Here is a 20503-nt window from a genome sequence, read left to right as displayed (position 1 = left end):
AGATTCCCGGACTGACACAGCTCCCGGTTTTACCTTAAGTTTAAAGGCCGACTTGAATTGTGTGAGAGAAAAAAAAAATCCTGCAGGACTGGATGGAAGCGAAGACTCCACCGAATGACAAGGAATCTGAGGAACAGACGCGGCTGTTCGGGTTAAAACTGCATCCACGTAGCCTGAGGTTCAGCTTTGCTGCTCCTCTCCGGAAATGGCCTGAAGGTAAAACCAACAGCCATAGGCCTGACCATTCAAACCTTCCGCTCTCACAATAACCTATCATCGCCCTCCTGCTAGCAGCGTCAGCCAATCATCGCATCAGAAGCAGACCCCGCCCCCTGACCAATCGCTAGGCTTGTACCTAGTTGGCTCCGCCACGGAGAGAGCCTCTGGTGCACATTGGCTCTCCCTCTGGCCAATCATTACATTTTTCCTGCACTCAATTGTCTCCGCCCCAGCAACCCCGGGAGATTTAAATTGAGTCCCCTTAATATTGCCAATCTTGAGGAACTGTTTTTGAGTCCAGTGCTCGCTTCTCCTTGCTTCTTTCTCTTGGGTTTTGTTACCTTTCGGCTGGAAATGGAGCTCCTGCCACCGGTGTGACAGTGGTTGGGGCATGACAGGTGTGCGTTGATGTTGAGCTGTCACTGGTCCCTCCCAAGAGGTTTTCTGGATAGAAACTCCTTTTTAGAGAGTAGAGGAACGGAACCTTTTTGACGTATTCTTTATGACAGGAGGGTTTCATGCCTATAATCCCAGCACTTAGAAGACTGTAATCGAAGAGTCGCCGTGAGTTTGAGGACATCCCGCAGTGAGTCCAGATCGCCGTGGGCTAGAGTAAGACCCTGCTTGAAGAAGAAGGCGGCGAGTATACTAGTAGTGGTAGTGGTGGTGGTGGTAATTGGTATGGAACCCAGAGCACACTAGACAAGCACTGTCATTTAGCTGTTAGTTCCCAGTCAAGAAAATTTTAAGAATTGTTTATTTAAAGATTTATTTATTATATATAAGTACACTGTAGCTGTCTTCAGACACACTAGAAGAGGGCATCAGATCTCATTACAGATGGTTGTGAGCCACCATGTGGTTGCTGGGATTTGAACTCAGGAACTCTGGAAGAGCAGTCAGTGCTCTTAACCGCTGAGCCATCTCTCCAGCCCTTAAGATTTATTTTTAATTATGTGTCTAGATGTATGAACATTTGTGCCAGTTAGAAGGCCAGAGGCAATCCCTTAGAGCTGGAGTTACTGCCAGTTGTGAGCTGCCCACCATGAGCAATTTCTCTGCAAGAGCTGTCTGTGCTCTTAACCACTGAACCATCTCTTCCAAGAAATCCAAGAAATTCTTAGTGTTGGTATTTTTTTTTTCAAAGCTTTGGAGCGTGGGTGTGAGTATAGATGAAGTAATTGGCTGTGAGTGTGGGACTGTGGTTGGGTGCGAATTTTCAATTAATGTACATACTAACCACCTGGAGATCTTAAAAAAAAAATGTGAACTCTGATTCAGTAGGTCTGGGTTTGGACCTAAAATTTTACATTTGTAAGCAATTCTCCGTTGACGATGCTGTCTTTGGTCCCAGGACCGTAATCATGAGTAGCAAAGCATTATGATACGCTTCTTGTGTGTTTTGAGACATGGTCTCGCTATGTAGCCTAAACTTGTCTTCAGCTTGAAATCCCTTGGCCTCTTGAAGTCTGGGATTACAGGGGTAATGCCACACCCACCCAGTTTCCTGTACTCTACTTCAGAATACATTTTAATTTTTTCCTTTTTTAATATTTTATTTGTATTTCATACGCATTCATGTTTTGCCTGCATGAATGTCCGTGCAAGGGGGTGGGAGCTACAGGCAGTTATGAGCTGTCATGTATGTGAGTGCTGGAAATTGATCCCAGGCCCTTGGGAAAAGCAACCAGTGCATTTAACCATTCAGCCATCTCTCCAGTCTCCCTCCCTCTCTCTCATTCATCCTTCCTTCCTTTCCTTCCTTCCTTCCATGGTGAGTTGAGGCAGGGTCTTGTAATATAGCCCTGGTTAGCCCCAAACTCATGATTCTCCTGCCCTAACCACCTAAAATCTGGGATCACAGGCATGTGTTACCACACTAACCTAAATTTTTCATAGCTAAAAACATTTAACCTGAGTATGGTAATGCCTACTTATAATCTCAGCATTGCAGGGGCTAAGGAAGGATAATTACCAGTCTTAGCTACATAGCAAGACCCAGTATCAAGGAAAATGGTGGGAACTTGGTGGGGAGAGCTTGCAGTCGAAAACCTTGTGCAGCTGAGGCAGGAGAATCACAAATTCTATATCACCTGGGCCACCTAGCAAAACCCTGCCTCACAAACAAAAGAAATGTTTTAATTTAAAACTTTACTGTTTAAAATGCCGGCTAATGGATCTATAGAGGCCCAGGAATGATTGAGGCTGTGAGGTGCTGCTCATGCTAATAGTTTGCAGACCACTTTTTTTTTTTCTTTTTTTCGGAGTTGGGGACCGAACCCAGGGCCTTGCGGTTGCTAGGCAAGCGCTCTACCACTGAGCTAAATCCCCAACCCCTGCAGACCACTTTTTGAAAACAGCCAGAAATACAACCTTTAAAGGTGGACTTCGGGAGTAGAGAAATGGCTCAGTGGATAAAGGCAAGCAGAAGGACTAGATTTGGATTCCTAGAACCTACATAAATGCTGGATAGTATAATGGGCTGCCTGTTATCTTTGCCTTCAGGAGGCAGAAACAATGGCTACCTGGAATAAGTTGGCTAGCCTAACTGTGCTCTGGGATCAATCGAGAGAACTTATGCCCATATAGAAGGTGGAGATTGAGACACCTGATCTAATGCACGGTCACACCCATGCACCCATACATGTGAACAGACTTACACAGCACACATATGAAAAGGAGAAGAACCTGGACTTGGCTCACTCCTGTAATCCAAGAGCTTGGGGGGCTGATGTAAAATCACTACAATTTGGAGGCTAGTTCCTTTCAAACCACCAATCAAGGCTATGGAGAAGACTCTGTCTCAAAAAAAAAAAAAAAAAAAAAAAAAAAAAAAAGCCAACAAAACCCCATAACCTGTGCTCACTTCGGCAGCACATATACTAAAATTGGAACGATACAGAGAAGATTAGCATGGCCCCTGCGCAAGGATGACAGGCAAATTCGTGAAGCGTTCCATATTTTTGGAACACCCATTCAGAGCCTGTCCCTCATGTGGCCCATACATATACAGCCACCCAATTAGACAAGATGGATGAAGCAAAGAAGTGCAGGCCGACAGTTACCGGATGTAGATCTCTCCTGAGAGACACAGCCAGAATATAGCAAATACATAGGCGAATGCCAGCAGCAAACCACTGAACTGAGAACAGGACCCCCGTTGAAGGAATCTTAGAAAGGACTGAAAGAGCTTGAAGGGGCTTGAGACCCCATATGAATAACAATGACAAGCAACCAGAGCTTCCAGGGACTAAGCCACTACCCAAAGACTGTACATGGACTGACGCTGGGCTCCAACCTCATAGGTAGCAATGAATATCCTAGTAAGAGCACCAGTGGAGGGGTTGGGGATTTAGCTCAGCGGTAGAGCGCTTGCCTAGCGAGCACAAGGCCCTGGGTTCGGTCCCCACCTCCGAAAAAAAAAAAAAGAGCACCAGTGGAAGGGGAAGCCCTGGGTCCTGCTAAGACTGAACCCCCAGTGAATGTGATTGTTGGGGGCAGGGCGGTAATGGGGGGAGGATGGGGAGGGGAACACCCATAGAGAAGGGGAGGGGAAGGAGTTAGAGGGATGTTGGCCCGGAAACCAGGAAAGGGAATAAACAATCGAAATGTAAATAAGAAATACTCAAGTTAATAAAGAAAAAAAAAAAACCCATAACCTTTCTCTACTCTGAGGATTTTGGCAGTTACAATGGCTGGAAAATTTAGCATCTTCAGCCTGTCACTTTATTAATATCCCTTTTAGCTGCAGAAGCTGCTTCCCCAGAAAGAAGGTGTGTGAAATGTCTTTGTCCTCTAGGATGGAGATGGTAAGTGTGGGAGTCACCACAGAGCCTTGTCATGCCAGGTAAGCTGGGAAGCAAGGCCGGGGTCTGAGGTAGCGTGAGCTAAGGTGTTGCACTTTGACGGCCGTAGTCATGTGCTTTGAGAGGCACCCCGTATCCCTCCCTGTAGGTGGGAAGTTGAGACGGATGAAGTGGTCCTGAGGCGACGGCAGAAGCAGATAGACTATGGCAAGTGCACACCTGGGTACCAGAGCTTTCTGCAGCAGGTCCCCAGGTGAGTGCAGTTGGGGGCAGCCACAACAAGGATGCCAACCAAATGGCTGTAGCACATTGTCAAGTGCTGAAAGGTACCTGGGTGCAGAGGGACTGGTTCTCCTGCGGTCTGGTCCCCAATAAATTTGAGATTTCTCTCAAGTAGAAAGTCTTAGCCCAGAAGACTTTCAAAGCTTGTCCATGTTTTTTTTCCCCTAAAGTTTTTGTTTTGTTTTGCCCCTCTTTTTAATCATTTAATGTGTGTGTGTTGTGTGAGTGCAGATATGCTCGTGGAAGTCAAGGGGTCTTTACTTCCAGGACAGGCTCTTCTGGGGATCAAACTTGGTCATCAGTCAGGCCTTCCTAGCAAATGTTTTTATCTCCTGAGCCATCTTGCTGGCCCCCATGTTCCATTTATTATGCATTATGGTTTCCCCGGCGTGTACGTCTGTACACCACGTGCATGTCTGAGGAGACCAGAAGAGGACGTCAGATTCTCAGGAACTGGAACTACAGATAGTTGTGAGCTTCCATGTGGGTGCTGGGAATCAAACCCAGGTCCTCCGAGCATCTCAGCCCCCCTCTTCTATTTTCCATGCATTCCAAAAATCTCTTATTCTCTCCTCTGTTCCCTTCAGACCTCTCCCCTCTTCTTCTTCTGTAGTTCCTGTTCTATTTTCATGCCCTACACACACACACACACACACACACACACACACACACACACACACACACACACGAAATGTATCAAAAGTTGGGTATCATCTTTACTCAAGGGCCAGTATAAGCTTCCGTGTCATTACAATTGCTGCTGAAGTGGGCATTACATGTGGATGATAATGTGTAATGGAGAAGACCCGCCCACCCTCTCCTTCATGTCTCTTAGTCTCCTGTAGCCTCAGCTGGCCTCAAACTCTCTCTCTGAGGACTAACATCTCAGGGCCCTTGCTGTGTGCCACCAGGCCTGACTCCTTGTGTTTGCTGGAATGAAGTGTTGTCCTGTCCTTGGCTAATCCTGTCTAGGTTTCTGACTCACTGATAAGCAATGAGCAGCGTCCCTCTCCTTTGACTTCAATCTGACCCATATTTGTCCTTGTCAGGGCACAGCGACAGCCGGGTTTTCACCCTCAAACACCAAACAAAAACAGGAGGTACAGCCGCAGATCCTGGGATGCCCAGATCAGGCAATGGAGAAGAGCCCTGCATACCTGGGACCCCCCAAGCCAGCCTCTCCATGACAGACAGGCTGAAGGGTGTGTTCACTAATCCGGCTCCTATGAGTGGCGTGGTCCACCCTGCAAACATTTAGATTGTACTATTGGGTGGAGGGAGGGGGCACTATCTGCATGAGTGTATGTTCTCTTTCTGCTGCCCTTCTAGGAAGGCAGCAGGGAACTTCCTAAGGCCAGTGGATTCTGCTCCTTTAGATGATCTCCTGAATAACTGGCCCCAGGACCCAGAATCCTCAGAGAATTGGAACAGAGGCGAGAAAGAGGCCCAGGTAGTGACCTCTGACAAAACCACTGGATCAGGAAAATAGATGGGGTCTGGCCTGTGAGGGCACAAGTAAGATATAGTCCAAAGGAGATGGGGCCAGAGCTATACAGCCTCCCTGGGTCTGATCTCTTTTCACCGCAGATGAAGGAACTGGGCGTGGTGGTACACTCCTGTAAGCTCCATACTGGGACGGACGGTGAAAGCAAGAGGAGCAGGAGTTTAATTTATGTCATTTAAAGCTGATTTTTAATAAAATATTAAAACCAGAGTTCATTACAGAAGTTAACAGGGTCAGGAGTTTAAAGCCAATAACCTCAGCTACATGAGAACTGCTTGCCAAACAAACACAAGACCAGCAAACAAACAACAAAAAAAGCAAAGCAATCCAAAACGTCCTTGAAAATAAAGAGAGGCATAACTATGGGCAGGCAGCGTTGTACTGTACAGTTGGCCGTCTGAGATCGTACACACAGGAAACAGTTGGGGCCTTTCAAGTGAGTCCTCATACATGACTTGCAGTGGTTTTCTTTTGCAGTAGTGAGATATAGCAATCCTTGCCCTTGTTTTAGTCTCCCTCCTTTTCTTCCTCCCTTCCTCCCTTCCTTCCTTCTTTCCTTCCTTCCTTCCTTCTTTCCTTCTTTCTTATTTATTTTCTATTTTATTTTATTTGGTGGTGGTAGTGAGGGGGTAAGAGTGCACCTTACTCCGTAGTCCAGGCTGGCCTAGAATGCAGTGTAACCCAGGGTGGCCTTGAGCCTTGGCAATCCTCCTTCAGTGTCTCAAGTGTTGGGATTAGAATTTTGAACCAAAAAGCCTGACTCAGTTTCTTTCAGTGTTTAGCAAATAAGCCAATGCCAACTTAACTTTCACACAGCCATTTAACTTTAGTAAGCATGGTTAGTAATAAGAAGGGAACAAGGTGACCCGTGCCCATAATCTCAGCACTGGGGAGACAGAGTCAGGAGCTCAGGGACCAGAAAGCTAGCCTGATCTATATAGTTAGTAAGTTTCAGGACAGCCGGGGTTCACATGAGAGCCTGTCTCATAACAAACAAACAAACAAACAAACAAACAAAAACCCCTCACCAAACCAAGGGGTTAAGAGTCCTCAGTTTTGATATAACTTTACCTACCACTTGGGCAGTTATTTAACCTTTCAGAGGGTTTGTTATTGACAGTTTCCATCTGGTAATTGAAAGGAGAACGGTAATATATATGTTTACTTAAAGCATATAGTGCAAGTAGACATGGTAATTCTTGTCTGTAATCCTAGGACCTAGGAGGCTGAGGCAGGAAGAACAGAGTTTAGGGACGTCTCTAGCTACATAGTAGGATTGAGACCAGCCAGAGTTAAATGAGACCCGGTCTCAAAGATAAGCAAACAAAGAATGTAGCTCCTTGCAGTTGCAGGAACCATGTCTCCTTTACTCTTTGTCAAAGGAAACTGTGCAGGGCACAGTTGTTTGTTTCACTGTGTAACCCTTTTCTGGCCTCTGCAGTTGAAATGCTGACTGGCTGGCCTGGAAGCAGACGCAGCCTTCTTGCCTTTGCCTCTTAAGTACTGGAATTTTAGATGTGTACCGCTGCTCCTGGCTTCCCACCTCAACTTTTTAATAATTTTTTTTACTCTTCTTTTTCAGTTTGCATACTTGAAGGTTCCTGCTTCCTGCCCTCCCCAGCTCAAAGATGAACTTCTCCATCACTAAGTCTGCTGCTGTTTACCTATCCCAGACAAGGGGGGATTCAAAGCATTCACAGCGAACACTTGATTTTTAGGGATTTGCTGCTACAACTGTATAATAATGAAATGACTGGAATTACTTTTTTTTTTTAATTACCACTTTAACCGATTAAAAAAGGAATCTAAAACTCCATCTGCGCATGAAAGCATTTATTGAAAACTTTTTTTCTCAGCTGAGACCTCCAATTTACAGAAGAGGCCAGGAACCTCTATGGGCTTTCTTCTCTACTTACATCAACATTCAGGCTATTGAAAAAGGACTTAAAACTTTGGCTGAGGTGGGAGGTGGTAATAGTGGTGTAAACTTAATAAAAAGGTGGTTTCCAGTTCCTGGAGAGGAAATACAGTACTGTTGACATCGGTTCCTCATATGTCAGCTTCCTCCCTCCCTCTGTCTTTAAGTGGTCCAGCCATAATCATCCTGCTCCACCCCCTATACACCCCGCAACTGAACCACCTATGATGTCATAATCACAATCCCATTACCTCATCCTGCTTGGGGGGGGGCATAAGGAGGATAGGGAAGGGAGGGAGTGAACAGCTTCGGGCCCGCCTCAGCTTTACAAAGTATTTTGAGAACAAATTACAGAGCAAGGGGACACAGCTCCGCAACCATTATAAATCTCAGATTTATAAAAGCTCCAGCAGATCAGGCAGCTAGAAGAGGGGCTCGGGGACTCAGAGCAGGCCCTGACCGGCGCTTGGACTACATTTCCCAGCAGCCTTCACGCCGAGGATCAGTCCTTGCCGGGGGAAGGTGGGGGGATGCTTACAGAAAGGTGGCTGTATCGAAAGGGACAGGAGTCCAGGTGAGAAGACTGTGGCTAATACTGTTTTGTGGCCTGAGTTGAGTCAGACAGTTCAGCTGGGAGGATGGTGTAATGGAAGAAGTGGACAATGGCTTTGTTTACCTTTATCCGACATGGCTTCCCCTATGGGCTTCGTGATGTGCTTCCAACTGGGCCCGTCCACTTTCTACGATATTTTGGAGGGGGGGAATAGTTAGTGAGGAAACCATCCGGTTCCCAAACCACAGCTCTAGGCTTCTTTCCGACAGCACTCTACTGAGAAAGGTTGCGTGAGACACCACGTAGGGCTCGGGCCTCTTCGGGAGGTTCCGGGGGATTCTGCGATTAGACGCGATCCCCTCGACTCTCCTCAAAGACCGGTTGGTTCTTGCCAGCGCCTTTTAAGGGCACCGTGGGGCGAACGGAGCGCTCAGAGCTGCTCCGGCCGCGGCCCAGGGAGCTGTAAGAGCCGCGGTAGGTAGCGGAGGGCAGGTGGTGCTGGGGCCTCGGGGCGGGCACCGCGACTGTCCCTCCCTCTCTCCCCTCCCCCAGTCCAGCCGCTAGTGCGGCGGAGCCCTGCAGGCCGTCTCGGCGGGAGAGCACGGGACCCGGTGGGGGAGGGGGTGGCAGAGTGCATGTCCCAGACCCTTCCCATCCCCTGCGTCCTGAGTTCGCTTCCCGCGGTCAGATGAGGAAACCAGAATGGATACAGGAGAGCGACAGTCTCTCTGAGCAAACCCCGGAGTGCCCCCCCGGGGGCCAGTAGATGCCCCATGCCCCACCCCGCGGGGACAGGCAGGGCAACAGAGGGAGAGGTTGAAGATTAGAGGGAGCCTAGTCGTTTGCTTTTTCGTCGTGGTGGGGGGATGGGTGCACCCCACTTGTCACCCCTATCTTCACTAGAACCATATGGAAGAAGAGCATTCTAATACCCACTTACCTTTTCTTGCATCTCCCTGCCTCGCTTATGTTTTCCTTCAGTTTCTCCCAGAGGTGTGGGACCTGGAGACCTGGGGGAATGCCCCCAGGGGATTTGTGACTTTCTTTTTCCCCTGGCCTGACTGGATCTTAGGTTGTCCAGGTTTCAACACAACCTAAATATCTGAAACGCAAGTGTCAGGGGTTGCTTCCATCCAATAGGATTGGGGGGGGGTGTCTAGTCGTTATCTTAGGGGGTTGTGGTGGAGGGAGATCCTGGGCTGAGAGTTAGGCCTGGTGGGGTTACTGGGAGGGCCGAGCGGCCTGCTTGCTCAGTGAAGGGTTGAGCCTTGTGCCAGTAACATTCAGCTGAGAAGTTTTAACTTGTTTAGTGAAATGTTGAGAGCTGTCTACCTCTCAGATACACAAAATGGAAGGGGAAGGAAGGCCGCCAGAGAGGGTTTCTCACACTTTTCTAAATGTCTGCTTGAGAAAGAGGAGGCCCCTTGCAGAGCTGGTTTGCCTTCTTTTGTGTCCTGGTTTGATTACTTATGGCTTCCGTTCTGTTGCCCCTCTCAGCCTGGCCTGTTTTAGGAAACCCAGGCTGAGAGTATCAGTTGCGTGGTGGTAGTTGCATTGTTCCAATTACCGCTGTGTGTGGCCACATCCCAACAATTAAAATGCAGAAAAATAGAAAATCACCCTCTTCAGCTGCTCCTGGAGAGGGCTGGGAGTTTGCTGTTTGTCCAAATGCCTCATGAAAAGATTGAAAGTTTTTTCTCTCCCTGCTCCTCATGGCTGGTCAGCTTAGAGCCTGGGGTCTCTCTAGGGTAAATTCTCCACTTAGTTCCCTTCTTGTTGGTTTTTTGAGGGCAGAGTTAGAAAATAGGAGTAGAAGTGATTCAAGCTTCTTCGCTTCTCCCACTAGAGCACAGCACAGGGGAAGCAGCTGAAGGGAGTTCTCAGGAAGCTGGAACTTTGTTCGGAGTGGTAGTAATAATTATGTGTGGAAACGATAGTTAACTATAGTGATGATTGACGTCTGCGCCTTTCTTCCAAAGAACGCCATATGCATCATAAGGAACTTAGCTCTTCTCTGTCATGTTCTTCTGATACCCTCTTTTTTCTTTTTTCTTTTTCTTTTTCTTTTTTTTTTTGCAAGGGGTGGGCTTCTCCAAAAGGTCACAGGAGGAAGAGCCCTTAGGCTCCAACTCAGTGAGCAAGTGAAGGAGGTTGGCATCTGGCCAGAGAGAGCCACATAGCTTTCGTCATTGTAGTGATACCACCTCTTTAGGCATACCAAGGCTTTGAAGAACAGCAAAGGGAGAGATAAGAAACAACAGTCTGTGTGAACTATCTTATATAGGCCAGTTGGTAAGCTATTTTGATATTTCATGTGGCCTCATTCCTGTGATAGAGTAAGATCGTTATACCCATTTTATGTATGGGCAAGCAGGAACGTTATGTGCTTAGTCAAAATTGCCTGAGCAGAGTGGATTAAGACTCGGTGACGGTAGCAGCATTTTCTTTCCGGGCTGGCCTTCAAGAACTGTTAGGCTCCTGTTTTCACTGCCCAGGTGCTGGGATTACAGGCGTCTGCTCAAGAGTTAGCTGTCTTAGTTGATGGTTTTCTGTACCAGTTAATGCTCCATATACTCTGGTCTTGCCTGTTGGTCATTTATGGGAAGAGGTAGAAAAGACATTGTTGACCTCCCCTCTGCTTCCCTCTTTGAACAAGGCAAAAGTCCCTTAGGTAGGTAATCGTGTGGGGTTTAGAAGCTGCTCAGATTAAAAATCAGTTTGCTTCAGTCATAAGGAAGAATCTTTGTTAATTATATCCATGGTCTTCGAGTGGGTTCATGAAAAGAAAAAAACTTGGTTGGATGAAGTCATGAGTTGTTTTTAATATCTGTAGAGTTGAAATGTGATTGTGATTGGAACTATCTGACTACCTGACCATTCTTTCTCATTGGATAAGAGAATAGCCAGCAGCATCTACTGGGAAATAGCGATATATCAGCTGTTCATTTAAAATCCTCTTTATCCTGATCTGAAACCGAAAGCCCAGCCTTTGCTCCTCTCTCTGTACTAAACCCATGTGGTTTAGAAGGGTTTCTTTCTTGGCTTCTGGCTGTAAGATAAAGAAAATATTGTGTTAACTCAGTGTGGAAATAACCATTTGGGCATCTCTCTCATTTGAGCCGTTTTCTAGGTGGTGCTGATATTCTAGGTAGACACAACAGAACTTAAGCCAGGTTAGAAATGGTAAGTAGGTTTCACTTTGCTTGCCAACTCCAGTTTATTTTACTGGATATCAAGAGTGCCAAGTTCAGAGTGTTTCTGAGGCTGTCTTTAAGCTCACCAGGAAAGTACTATGATCGATTAACGATGTCTGCCAGAGGCCTGGCATAGGAACACTGTGGTATGTGTGCCATGCCTTCTCCATCTAATGTTACTTGGGGGCTGACCCCTCTGTAATTGGCAGACGCCGCAGGCATGACTGGAGAGGGAGGTCCCAATGGTGCTGCAGTGGCAGAAGGTGGCTCATGAGTGAGATCCAGAAGAACCACAGGGAAGACATCCATCAAGTGTGCGAGTCAAGTCCCGGGCAGAAACATGATAACCCTGATCACTGAGCAGCTACAGAAGCAGACGCTGGATGAGCTGAAATGCACACGCTTCAGCCTCAGTCTGGTAAAGACCAGTATTTCTTCTGCTCCATCATCTAACCCCCTTTTTTGGAGGCTGTGTGTTGCTATAATTTTACCCATGTTCTGTGTTGTATGAAACCTGCTTGTAGTGGAAAAGCCTACTAACCGCTCAAAACCCAGCCCAAAAGGGAAGAAGGGGGCAGGGACACTAAAACTTGGGTGAAAGGGGCTTTGTGATGTTTGAGGTGTGGCTTGTTTCTCACTAACTTGGGGAAGACTGTAGGAAGAGAACAACACAGAAGTCTAAGTCCTTGTAGCCCATGACTTATATAGGAAGAATGTAAGAGGTCTCTCTAGAAATGTCCTTGTCTTGAACCCAAATAATGATGGATGATCTCTCTCTCAGCCTTTGCCTGATCATGCAGACATACCCAACTGTGGGGACCCTTTCCAGCTTGTGTCTGGTAAGGAATCTGCGGTTTCTATATACTATATGTTTGTTTGTGCTTCTGTCCACACATGCCTTTTGTTGATTCTCAATGACCACACCTGATGAGCCTAGCTCTAGTTCTCTGATGGTCTTTTTGTTTTGTTTTGTTTAGAGACAGGCTCTCACTATGTAGACTAGGTTGGCCTTGAGTTCTACAGATCTCCTGCCTCTCCTCCAGTGTGTTAGTATTGAAGGTGTCCAGCCTTCACAGCAGCTTGGGTTATTTTGTTTGTTTTTCATGACATTTTCTCTGTGTAGCCTTGGCTGTCTTAGAATGTGCATGGTAGAGCAGGCTGGCTCTGCCTCTCAAGTGCTGGGATTAAAGGTACATCACCGCTGCCTGGCCACCAGCTTGGTTTTGTTGTTTTGTTTTTAATCTTTTGTTCTTGTCAGTGCCAACTTCTGAGTTCTATTTATCTCTATTGTCCTGTAGGAAAATCATTTGTTAGTTTGTTCTTTTGCATTTAAGATAGGATCTTGTAGCCCAGGCTAACCTAGAACTCTAGACAGTATTGCTACTGAGTGCTAGGTTACAGTGTGAACCCAGAACAGTTCAGCTTTCCTAATGTACTCGCTCGAGGAGGTAATGCATTTATGTAGTTTACAAAGAGCAAAAATACCATGTTGACAAAGGTCACCCTCCTGTGTTACCAGTCCCCTTAGCTCCTAGCTCTTCCCTAAAAGTGCCTTCTGAGAGCAGTAGCTTGGTGAAAGGACATCTGGCCACCATGAGGCCCTTCCTTGGCTCTTTTTTTTTTTTTTTTTTTTTTTGGTTCTTTTTTTCGGAGCTGGGGACCGAACCCAGGGCCTTGCGCTTCCTAGGTAAGCGCTCTAACCACTGAGCTAAATCCCCAGCCCCCCTTCCTTGGCTCTTAAGACCTGTGTGTGGCATGGAGAGGTAACACCTGTTACTAGTTTTTTGTTTTTACATTTATTATGTAAAACGTATGCACAGGTGAGCTGCAGTGTGTGGAGGTCAGAGGAGAATTTGTAGGAGTCAGTTCTCTCCCACCATGTGGGTCCCAGGGATGATTGAACTCAGGTCATTAGACTTGGCTGAAGCATTCTCCCCTCAGGCCATCTTGTTGACCTATACATTTCTTTCTTATTTTTACATTGGTGGGGTGGGGTGGACAAGCTGTGTATGTGCTCAGATGTGGAATCTGCATGCCACCGTGAGAGGACAGCCTGTGGAGTCAGGTTTTCTCTCTTAATACTAGGGATTGGGGATCTAAGTGAAGTGATCGGCCTTCACAGCATGGATATCTACCTGTTGAGACGTCTTGCCTAGGCTCTGTTAACTGGTCTCTTAAACAGATCCAAGGAGAATTCTTTTCTTTTTTGGTAGCACTTGAGATTGAACCTAGGACTAAGACATCCCGAGCAAGGCCCTATGACAGGACTGCGTCTCCAGCTCTCCTTACCTCGTTTTGAACTTGCTGTGTACTTGAGGCTGGCATTGAATTCCCAATCCTCTGCCTCTACCTCCTAAGGACGGGGATTATAGGCGTGAGCCCCTGTGGCTGGCTTACTTTTTTATTTTGAAATAGGATTTGGTTTTATTTTGTTTTTAATTTTGCAGACTGGTTTTGAATTCGTAACCACCTGCATTGGCCTGTGGGATTACAAGTCGATGCCACCAGGCCTAGCTTAGAGTTTCTAGTTTTTAAAGTTATAGAGGGGCCAGGCATGTGTGTACCATGGCCTGTGGGGTCAGGTTGGTTCTTTCCTTCTACTGTGTATGCCTCAGGGATGAACTCGGGTCATCAAACTTAGCATGGCTAGCCCCCGGGTATTTATATACAAGTAGAAGCGAATATGAGTCTATGTTCATTATTTATTTTTTGGCACAAAGTTTTTTACTAGTCTGTGTTTCATTAAAGTTTAGTGCACCGTGGCTCTGCATTAGTTTACTTACCTCCCTCTTAATGCATGTGTATGTATAGATACAAAACAAGCACAGAAGCCAGAGCAGCGCTCCAGATGGTCTGCTCCATCCCTCACCTATTCCTATGAGGCAGTCTTGATTGACCCTGGAGGGAGGCTAGCAGTCAGCAGGGCTGTGAGCCTCCTGTCTCCACCTTACAGACACATTTTCTATTCTTTACAGAGACCTTTAGTGAATCCAAACTCTGCACCTCATGCTTACACATGAGGGTTGTCACCTGCCTCGCCATATCTTCAGAACTGCAGAGAATAACTTTCCCTGGGTCGTTTTTGATATGTGAAAATATATCTGAAATGTCAGGTCCTTGATTATGAATTAATCCAAGGCCTGTGGTCGTGAGCATATCTAAGACATATCTCGGCCCCTGTTGCGGGGCTTCTACACAACCCTTTCCTGGGTACCTGGCAAGGGAGGTGAGAGGGCAGACGCCACCATGGTTGCTCTGTCTCCGAAGTACTTGTTGACAGCCAGGTGTTATGTCATGAGGACCCATGATCCCTGCCTTAGGAAGGTTAGTAAGGTGAGGAGCTGTTGACCACGTACTTCAGCCATCAAGTTTCACTTATTACTTTGATTTGTGCTTTTTCTAGAGAATTCTTGAAAGAACTAGAAACTAGTTCACTATTTTCCCTAAATCAGTCTTGTGTGGGAATGTGGAGGCAAGAGGTTGAAGCCACTCTTGAGAGGTAGAGGGAGTAGAGGCTATAAAGCAAATTTGAGGTTGGTTTGGATTGCATGAGACTCTGTCTCAAAAAAGGTCACCACATGGGGAGACTGGGAAGGTGGCTCAGTTGGTAAAGTGCTTGTGTTGTAAGCACTTGGATTTGTGTGGGTCCCCAACATCCACATAAAAGCCAGATATGGTGGCAGAGTCTGTAATTCTAGCACCTTAAGGTTGGCCAGTCAGCCTACCCAGATCGATGAGCAACAGGTCCAGTGAGAGCCTCTATCTCAAAAAGAAAAAAGGAGCAGGCAGGATGTCCTAAAGTGCTTGGTGACCTCACGTTCATCTATAGGACCCACCTGGAGACATTTCCCCAAGTTGCCCTCTGTCACATACATTATTGTGATGTTAGTACATGTAACGCGTGCATATACCAAAAAATAAATGTAATGTGAAAAATAAAACGAGGTAGACAGTGATTGAGCGAGAGACATCAGATGTTGACCTCTGGCTCAACATGCGTGGGCTCTTGTCCATACCCACATGAACATGTACACACACGTGAATAAAAATATTCACACATACTCCAAAAGCTGCAGTTCTGGTCAGAGTGCAGTAAAGCCCAACCCTCCCTTTAGGCCCTTTTCTTTTCCTTTTGTTTTCCTTACCTTTGGCAGGCACAGGGAGTTTGCCGCGTGTTATTTATGTAGCCCAGGTTGGCCTTAATTCAGTCTGTAGTTTACAAGTCCTGTGAACTCATTTTTTTAACCTTCATCTCTGGATTCCTGGATCATAGGCCTCAGCCCTGCCTGGCTTCCTCCAAGTTTGGTTAAAAGAAGGCCTCAAACTAGGCAGTGTGGTGCACACCTTTAATCCCAGCCCTTGGGAGGCAGAAGTAAGGTAGATCTCTTAAGTTCAGGGCCAGCTTGGTCTGAAGGGTAAGTTTTAAGGCAACAAGGGTTATATAGTAATACATAGACTCAAAAAATAATTTTCAAAAATGTATAATGAAGTCCTGAGGAGATGGGAACCAGAGTCTGCACAAACCAGTACAGAGGAACAAAGGCAGCCAGAGTCTCAGGGTTTCTCAAGCACACGCTCTGCCTTTCTTACTCGCTCGATCACCTCTCCAGACAGCGCTGCCCGCCTTACCCTAGAGACACAGGAGAAGGGAAAGGGCCAGAGGAGGAGAACATGGGCCTGCTTTTCAGAATGCAGGCTGGGAGGGGGAAGGTTAGGTTGTAGGTTGACCTAGGACATTGGGGGTGGGGAAGGGGGGTAAGTGGGAATAGACACAGACATACAGGTTGGTTGGTTTGTTTTGGGTCAGTGTTTCTCAGTATAATCTGAGCTGTCCTGGAACTCACTCTGTAGACCAGGCTGGCCCAGAATTCAAGAGATCCACTGCCTCTGCCTCCCAAGTGCTTGGATTATACAGGTTTCTTGATTGCATTTCTTGACAGACAGTGTATAAACGTTCTTTGTGCCAGTTGGGTTCTTAGGATGAGGGTAGCATAGTTTAGAGCCTGTTTTGTTCCTTTAATAGCTGTGCCTGTTAACCTTGGACAAGCACAATCATAATACGTCCCTCATGGAGACGTTTGTGAAACATTCTGTGGCACAGAAGATCTTATAACGTGTTAGCCATTAACACTTCTCATTATGAATGCCTTTCAGAAGGTGCTTCCTGGAGGGGCCTGCCCCACTGTTCCTGTGCTGAGTTCCAGGACAGCCTCAACTTCAGCTACCATCCCTCAGGCCTAAGCCTGCACCTCAGACCACCCAGTCGGGGAAACTCCCCACAGGAGCAGCCCCTCTCCCAAGTACTGAGCCCTGAACCCCCAGACCCAGAGAAGCTTCCTGTGCCCCCTGCCCCTCCATCCAAGAGGCACTGCCGCTCACTCTCGGTGCCTGTGGACCTGTCTCGCTGGCAGCCAGTGTGGCGGCCCGCCCCCTCCAAGCTGTGGACTCCCATCAAGCACCGGGGCAATGCTGGAGGGGGTGGGCCGCAGGTGCCTCACCAGAGCCCTCCGAAGCGGGTCTCCAGCCTCAGGTTCCTCCAAGCTCCCAGTGCCTCTTCTCAGTGTGCCCCCGCCCACAGACCCTACAGCCCTCCTTTCTTCAGCCTGGCCCTGGCCCAAGATTCCTCTCAACCCTGCGCCACCTCCCCTCAGAGTGGTTCTTGGGAGAGTGATGGCGAGTCCCTGTCACCCTGCCCACCCCAGCGCCGCTTCTCCCTGTCACCCAGCCTGGGCCCACAGGCAAGCCGCTTCCTGCCCTCTGCCCGGAGCTCCCCTGCATCCTCCCCAGAGCTGCCCTGGAGACCCCGAGGTCTCCGCAACCTTCCCCGAAGCCGCTCACAGCCTTGTGATCTGGATGCCCGCAAAACTGGTGTCAAGCGGCGTCATGAGGAGGACTCCAGGCGCCTGCGGCCTTCCTTGGACTTTGACAAGATGAATCAGGTGGGACTGGTAGACCAGAAACGGTTTAAACATCTCCTAGTTCTGTACCTTCTGGCAAGGCCTCCCTGGGAACCCTTCTGTCCAGAGTTATACAAGAAAACCGTCCTGAACTATTGGATTTTAGCCTTTAATGTCTCTGCCCTGTCAGGTTTGTCCTTGGTGTTCTAAAAAAACTAGGCTGAGGCATTAACCTTCACACAGGGATCCCTAATTGTCCTGCCAGAGGCTCTTTGCCTTCTCTCTAAGAAGTCTAAGCCACAGAATTCCTGTCCTCAGTGCCTACCCTGTGTGCTCAGGGCTGGGTTTGCTCCCTTCCTGGCGTCCCTGCCTCAGGTAAGCCTTTGGGAGCTTAAATGAGTTCGAAGGCACTTTCCTGAAGCCCGAAGCTGAGAGCAGCAGTTGCTGTGGACGCACTTGCCCACTTCTCCCTTGGTCATAGGGCTCTGGGAATTTGTTCCGTTAGTATCCAGCCATTCAGGAATCATTCCCGGCAAAGTCTATGTACCGGAGTCTGCTTGGGCACTGGCAGACAGAGTGGCCGATGGTGGTGTTGCCACGCTGGAGCTGATAAAGGAGGGGTTTGCTGCTGTTTGTTGTGTTGTTGGATAAGGTCCTTCTATATAGCCCAGGCTGGCTTCAGCCTTCTAAACTATGAGATTTCAGATATTTCAGCTGAGATGTCACTCTCAGCCTCTTTTCTTTTTCTGTGGCACTTGTAAGTGAGCCTGTGTCTTTACGCATGCTCCGCTGCTGAGTTTCTGGAACTGTACTTTGTTGCTTTGGTTTGCTTTTTCGAGACAGGGTCTCATAGTTACAGTCCTAGCTGACCCAAAATGCACTATGTAGGCAGACTGCCCTTAAACTTGCAGATCTGCCTGCCTCTACCTCACAGGTGCTGGAAACTGGGCCAGGAGGTGGTGATACAGGCCTTTTAAATTCTGCTCAGGGAGGCAGAGGCAGGCGGATATCTGTAAGTTTGAGACCAGCCTGGCGTACAGAGCAAGTCCCAGGACAGCTGAGGCTTCAGAGAGAAACCCTGCCTTAAAAACCAATGTAAGGGGGTTGGGGATTTAGCTCAATGGTAGAGCGCTTGCAAGTGCAAGGCCCTGGGTTCGGTCCCCAGCTCCAAAAAAAAAAAAAAACAAACCAAAAAAAAAAAACAATGTAAGGGCTGGAGAGGTGGCTCAGTGGTTAAGAGCGCTGACTGCTCTTCCAGAGGTCCTGAGTTCAAATCCCAGCAACCACGTGGTGGCTCACAACCTTGTGTAATGGGATCTGATGTCCTCTTCTGGTGTGTCTGAAGACAGCTACAGTGTACTTATATATAATCTTTAAAAACAAAACAAAAAGGTGGGAACTGGGGTTCTTTCCCCAGAGAATGTACATGTATACTAAATGTTCCAAATTTTATGATTTGGAACCTTACTCTAAAACCTAGAATTTCAAGTGTAACTGAGAAACTTTACGTTTTGGAAGGCCAGGAGAGATTACTCAGTGGTAAGAGCATAGGCTGCGCTTCCAGAGAACCTGAATTTGCTTCCCAGCACCTACATAGTGGCTAAGTCCAGTTCCAGAGGATCGATGCCCTCTGCTCTCTGCAAGCGTGTGGAGCACACATATGTAGGCAGAACACAGATACACAGGAAGAAGAAAATCTAAGTTGGTTTTTTTTTTTTTTTTAATTTAAGTTACTTTGGGAAATTACTCTCTTTGTTTTAACTTTGTTGACAGAAACCATACTCAGGAGGTCTCTGTCTCCAAGAAACAGCCCGAGAAGGCAGCAGCGTCTCTCCACCGTGGTTCATGGCCTGTAGTCCCCCACCTCTCTCTGCTTCCTGCAGTCCCGTTGAGGGTTCATCCCAGGTGCTGAGCGAAAGCGAAGAGGAGGAAGAAGGGTCTGTGCGGTGGGGACGGCAGGACAAGCGGACAGTGTGCCAGCAGGACTTTGGGGACCTGGACCTGAATCTGATTGAAGAAAACTAAAAGGGAGAGGCTGCTTCCTGGGCCGCGCAGACTGTCTAATGGCTACTAACACATGTGAAGGCCCCAAGGCTGAGGGCCCAGCCTGGGAAAGGGGATGAGTGGAGGGCTCCGACTCAGGGCAGCCCAAGTCTTCCTGCTCCAGCAAACTCGACCATGCCAAGAGACTGGCCGGGACAAGATAAACGGAGCTGGTGGCGGGAGGGACAGCCCCAGAGCAGACCCTCCCCATGGCGGCCCTGAGTGTGAGTATCCCTGCCACTGAGAGCGATGGGCAGGGAAGGAAGGGGTCTGCTGACCCCAGCTCGGGGAATTTCACTAGCCCCTTTGCTTCAAAGGGCACTTGTGTCTTAGAATTTGGCCAGGGTGGGGGGTTCAGTCAGCCTCCTTGGAGAAATTGTGTGAGTGTGTGTGTGTGTGCATGGCTGTGTACTTGAGGAAAGGTGTGTTTGTGTAGCCTTAGGGGAGGAAGGCAGTTGCTCCTTTAACAGCAGAGCATCAGGATGCCCCAAGAATCTTGGTTTCTTGTTTTCTTACTATAACATGGGGCTTGTTCAAGGTGTCATGAGGAGAGAGCTTTTTTTTTCTTTTGGGTCTTAATAGCTCTGGAGGCCGGCTTTGAAGTTCATAGTGTCACTGCTCTGCACATGGCTCTGCTGTGGGGTCTAGCTAGCAGGATCTTTTGAGTACTGTGATTTCAGCTAATGGTCTTTTCTTAAGTCCCGCCCTCCTCCCCTAGATGAATCTCATATTGAGGACTTGTGAGGCAGTCACCACACTTCCTGTTTTCATCAGCTTTTCTAAGCTGTATGTAGCCTGCCTCTCTTGTTCTCTGAGAAGGTGCCAACAGATGTACAACTGAGGCAGACTGAGGAGCTCCAGCTCTCTTTCCTTCACCAAGTGGACCTTTCCTTTTCTGATCTTACAAGTCAGAGACAAAGTTGATCTCCAGAATATGTTGAGGCAGACCAGCAGCAGGAGCAGTGACATTCATTCTCCACATGTCCTTGAGGCCACCCCAGCACTGCCTTTTGGAAGCTGGCTGTAGGGAAACTTATTCTTGCAAGATCTAGGCCCAGTCTCTTTCTGATCTGCTTGAAAAAGAGGA

General features: G+C 47.7%; 2 protein-coding genes and 1 non-coding gene across 4 annotated transcripts; all 3 read left to right on the top strand.

The window, feature by feature from the left end:
* The first annotated feature begins 16 nt into the window (after positions 1-16).
* LOC116884537 (oocyte-specific histone RNA stem-loop-binding protein 2-like) lies at positions 17-7627 on the top strand. 2 transcript variants are annotated; one of them, XM_032885674.1, is made up of 7 exons: positions 17-216; positions 729-831; positions 3965-4066; positions 4174-4278; positions 5357-5509; positions 5637-5757; positions 7394-7586. In XM_032885674.1, the coding sequence occupies exons 3-7, from the start codon at positions 4002-4004 to the stop codon at positions 7457-7459; spliced, it is 510 nt and encodes a 169-aa protein (XP_032741565.1). In that variant the 5' UTR covers positions 17-216; positions 729-831; positions 3965-4001; the 3' UTR covers positions 7460-7586. The 2 variants fall into 2 exon arrangements, with proteins under 2 accessions (XP_032741565.1, XP_032741564.1); XM_032885673.1 differs by lacking the exon at positions 17-216 and adding an exon at positions 493-617 and having other exon boundaries at positions 7394-7627.
* LOC116885077 lies at positions 3078-3184 on the top strand. The gene has a single exon (XR_004385950.1). It is a non-coding gene; the product is annotated as a U6 spliceosomal RNA (small nuclear RNA).
* A 912-nt stretch (positions 7628-8539) lies between the features above and the next one.
* On the top strand, positions 8540-20370 carry Fam53c (family with sequence similarity 53 member C). Its single transcript, XM_032885672.1, has 5 exons — positions 8540-8756; positions 11686-11894; positions 12258-12315; positions 16631-17415; positions 19147-20370. Exons 2-5 carry the CDS (start codon positions 11817-11819, stop codon positions 19396-19398), a joined length of 1173 nt encoding a protein of 390 aa, XP_032741563.1. The 5' UTR covers positions 8540-8756; positions 11686-11816; the 3' UTR covers positions 19399-20370.
* Positions 20371-20503: the final 133 nt, after the last annotated feature.

The sequence above is a fragment of the Rattus rattus genome, chromosome 15 (assembly GCF_011064425.1).
Source record: "Rattus rattus isolate New Zealand chromosome 15, Rrattus_CSIRO_v1, whole genome shotgun sequence".
NCBI classification, from domain to species: Eukaryota; Metazoa; Chordata; class Mammalia; order Rodentia; family Muridae; genus Rattus; species Rattus rattus.
Note: the sequence above shows the minus strand (reverse complement) of the source record. Positions and strands in the feature narration are given on the sequence as shown.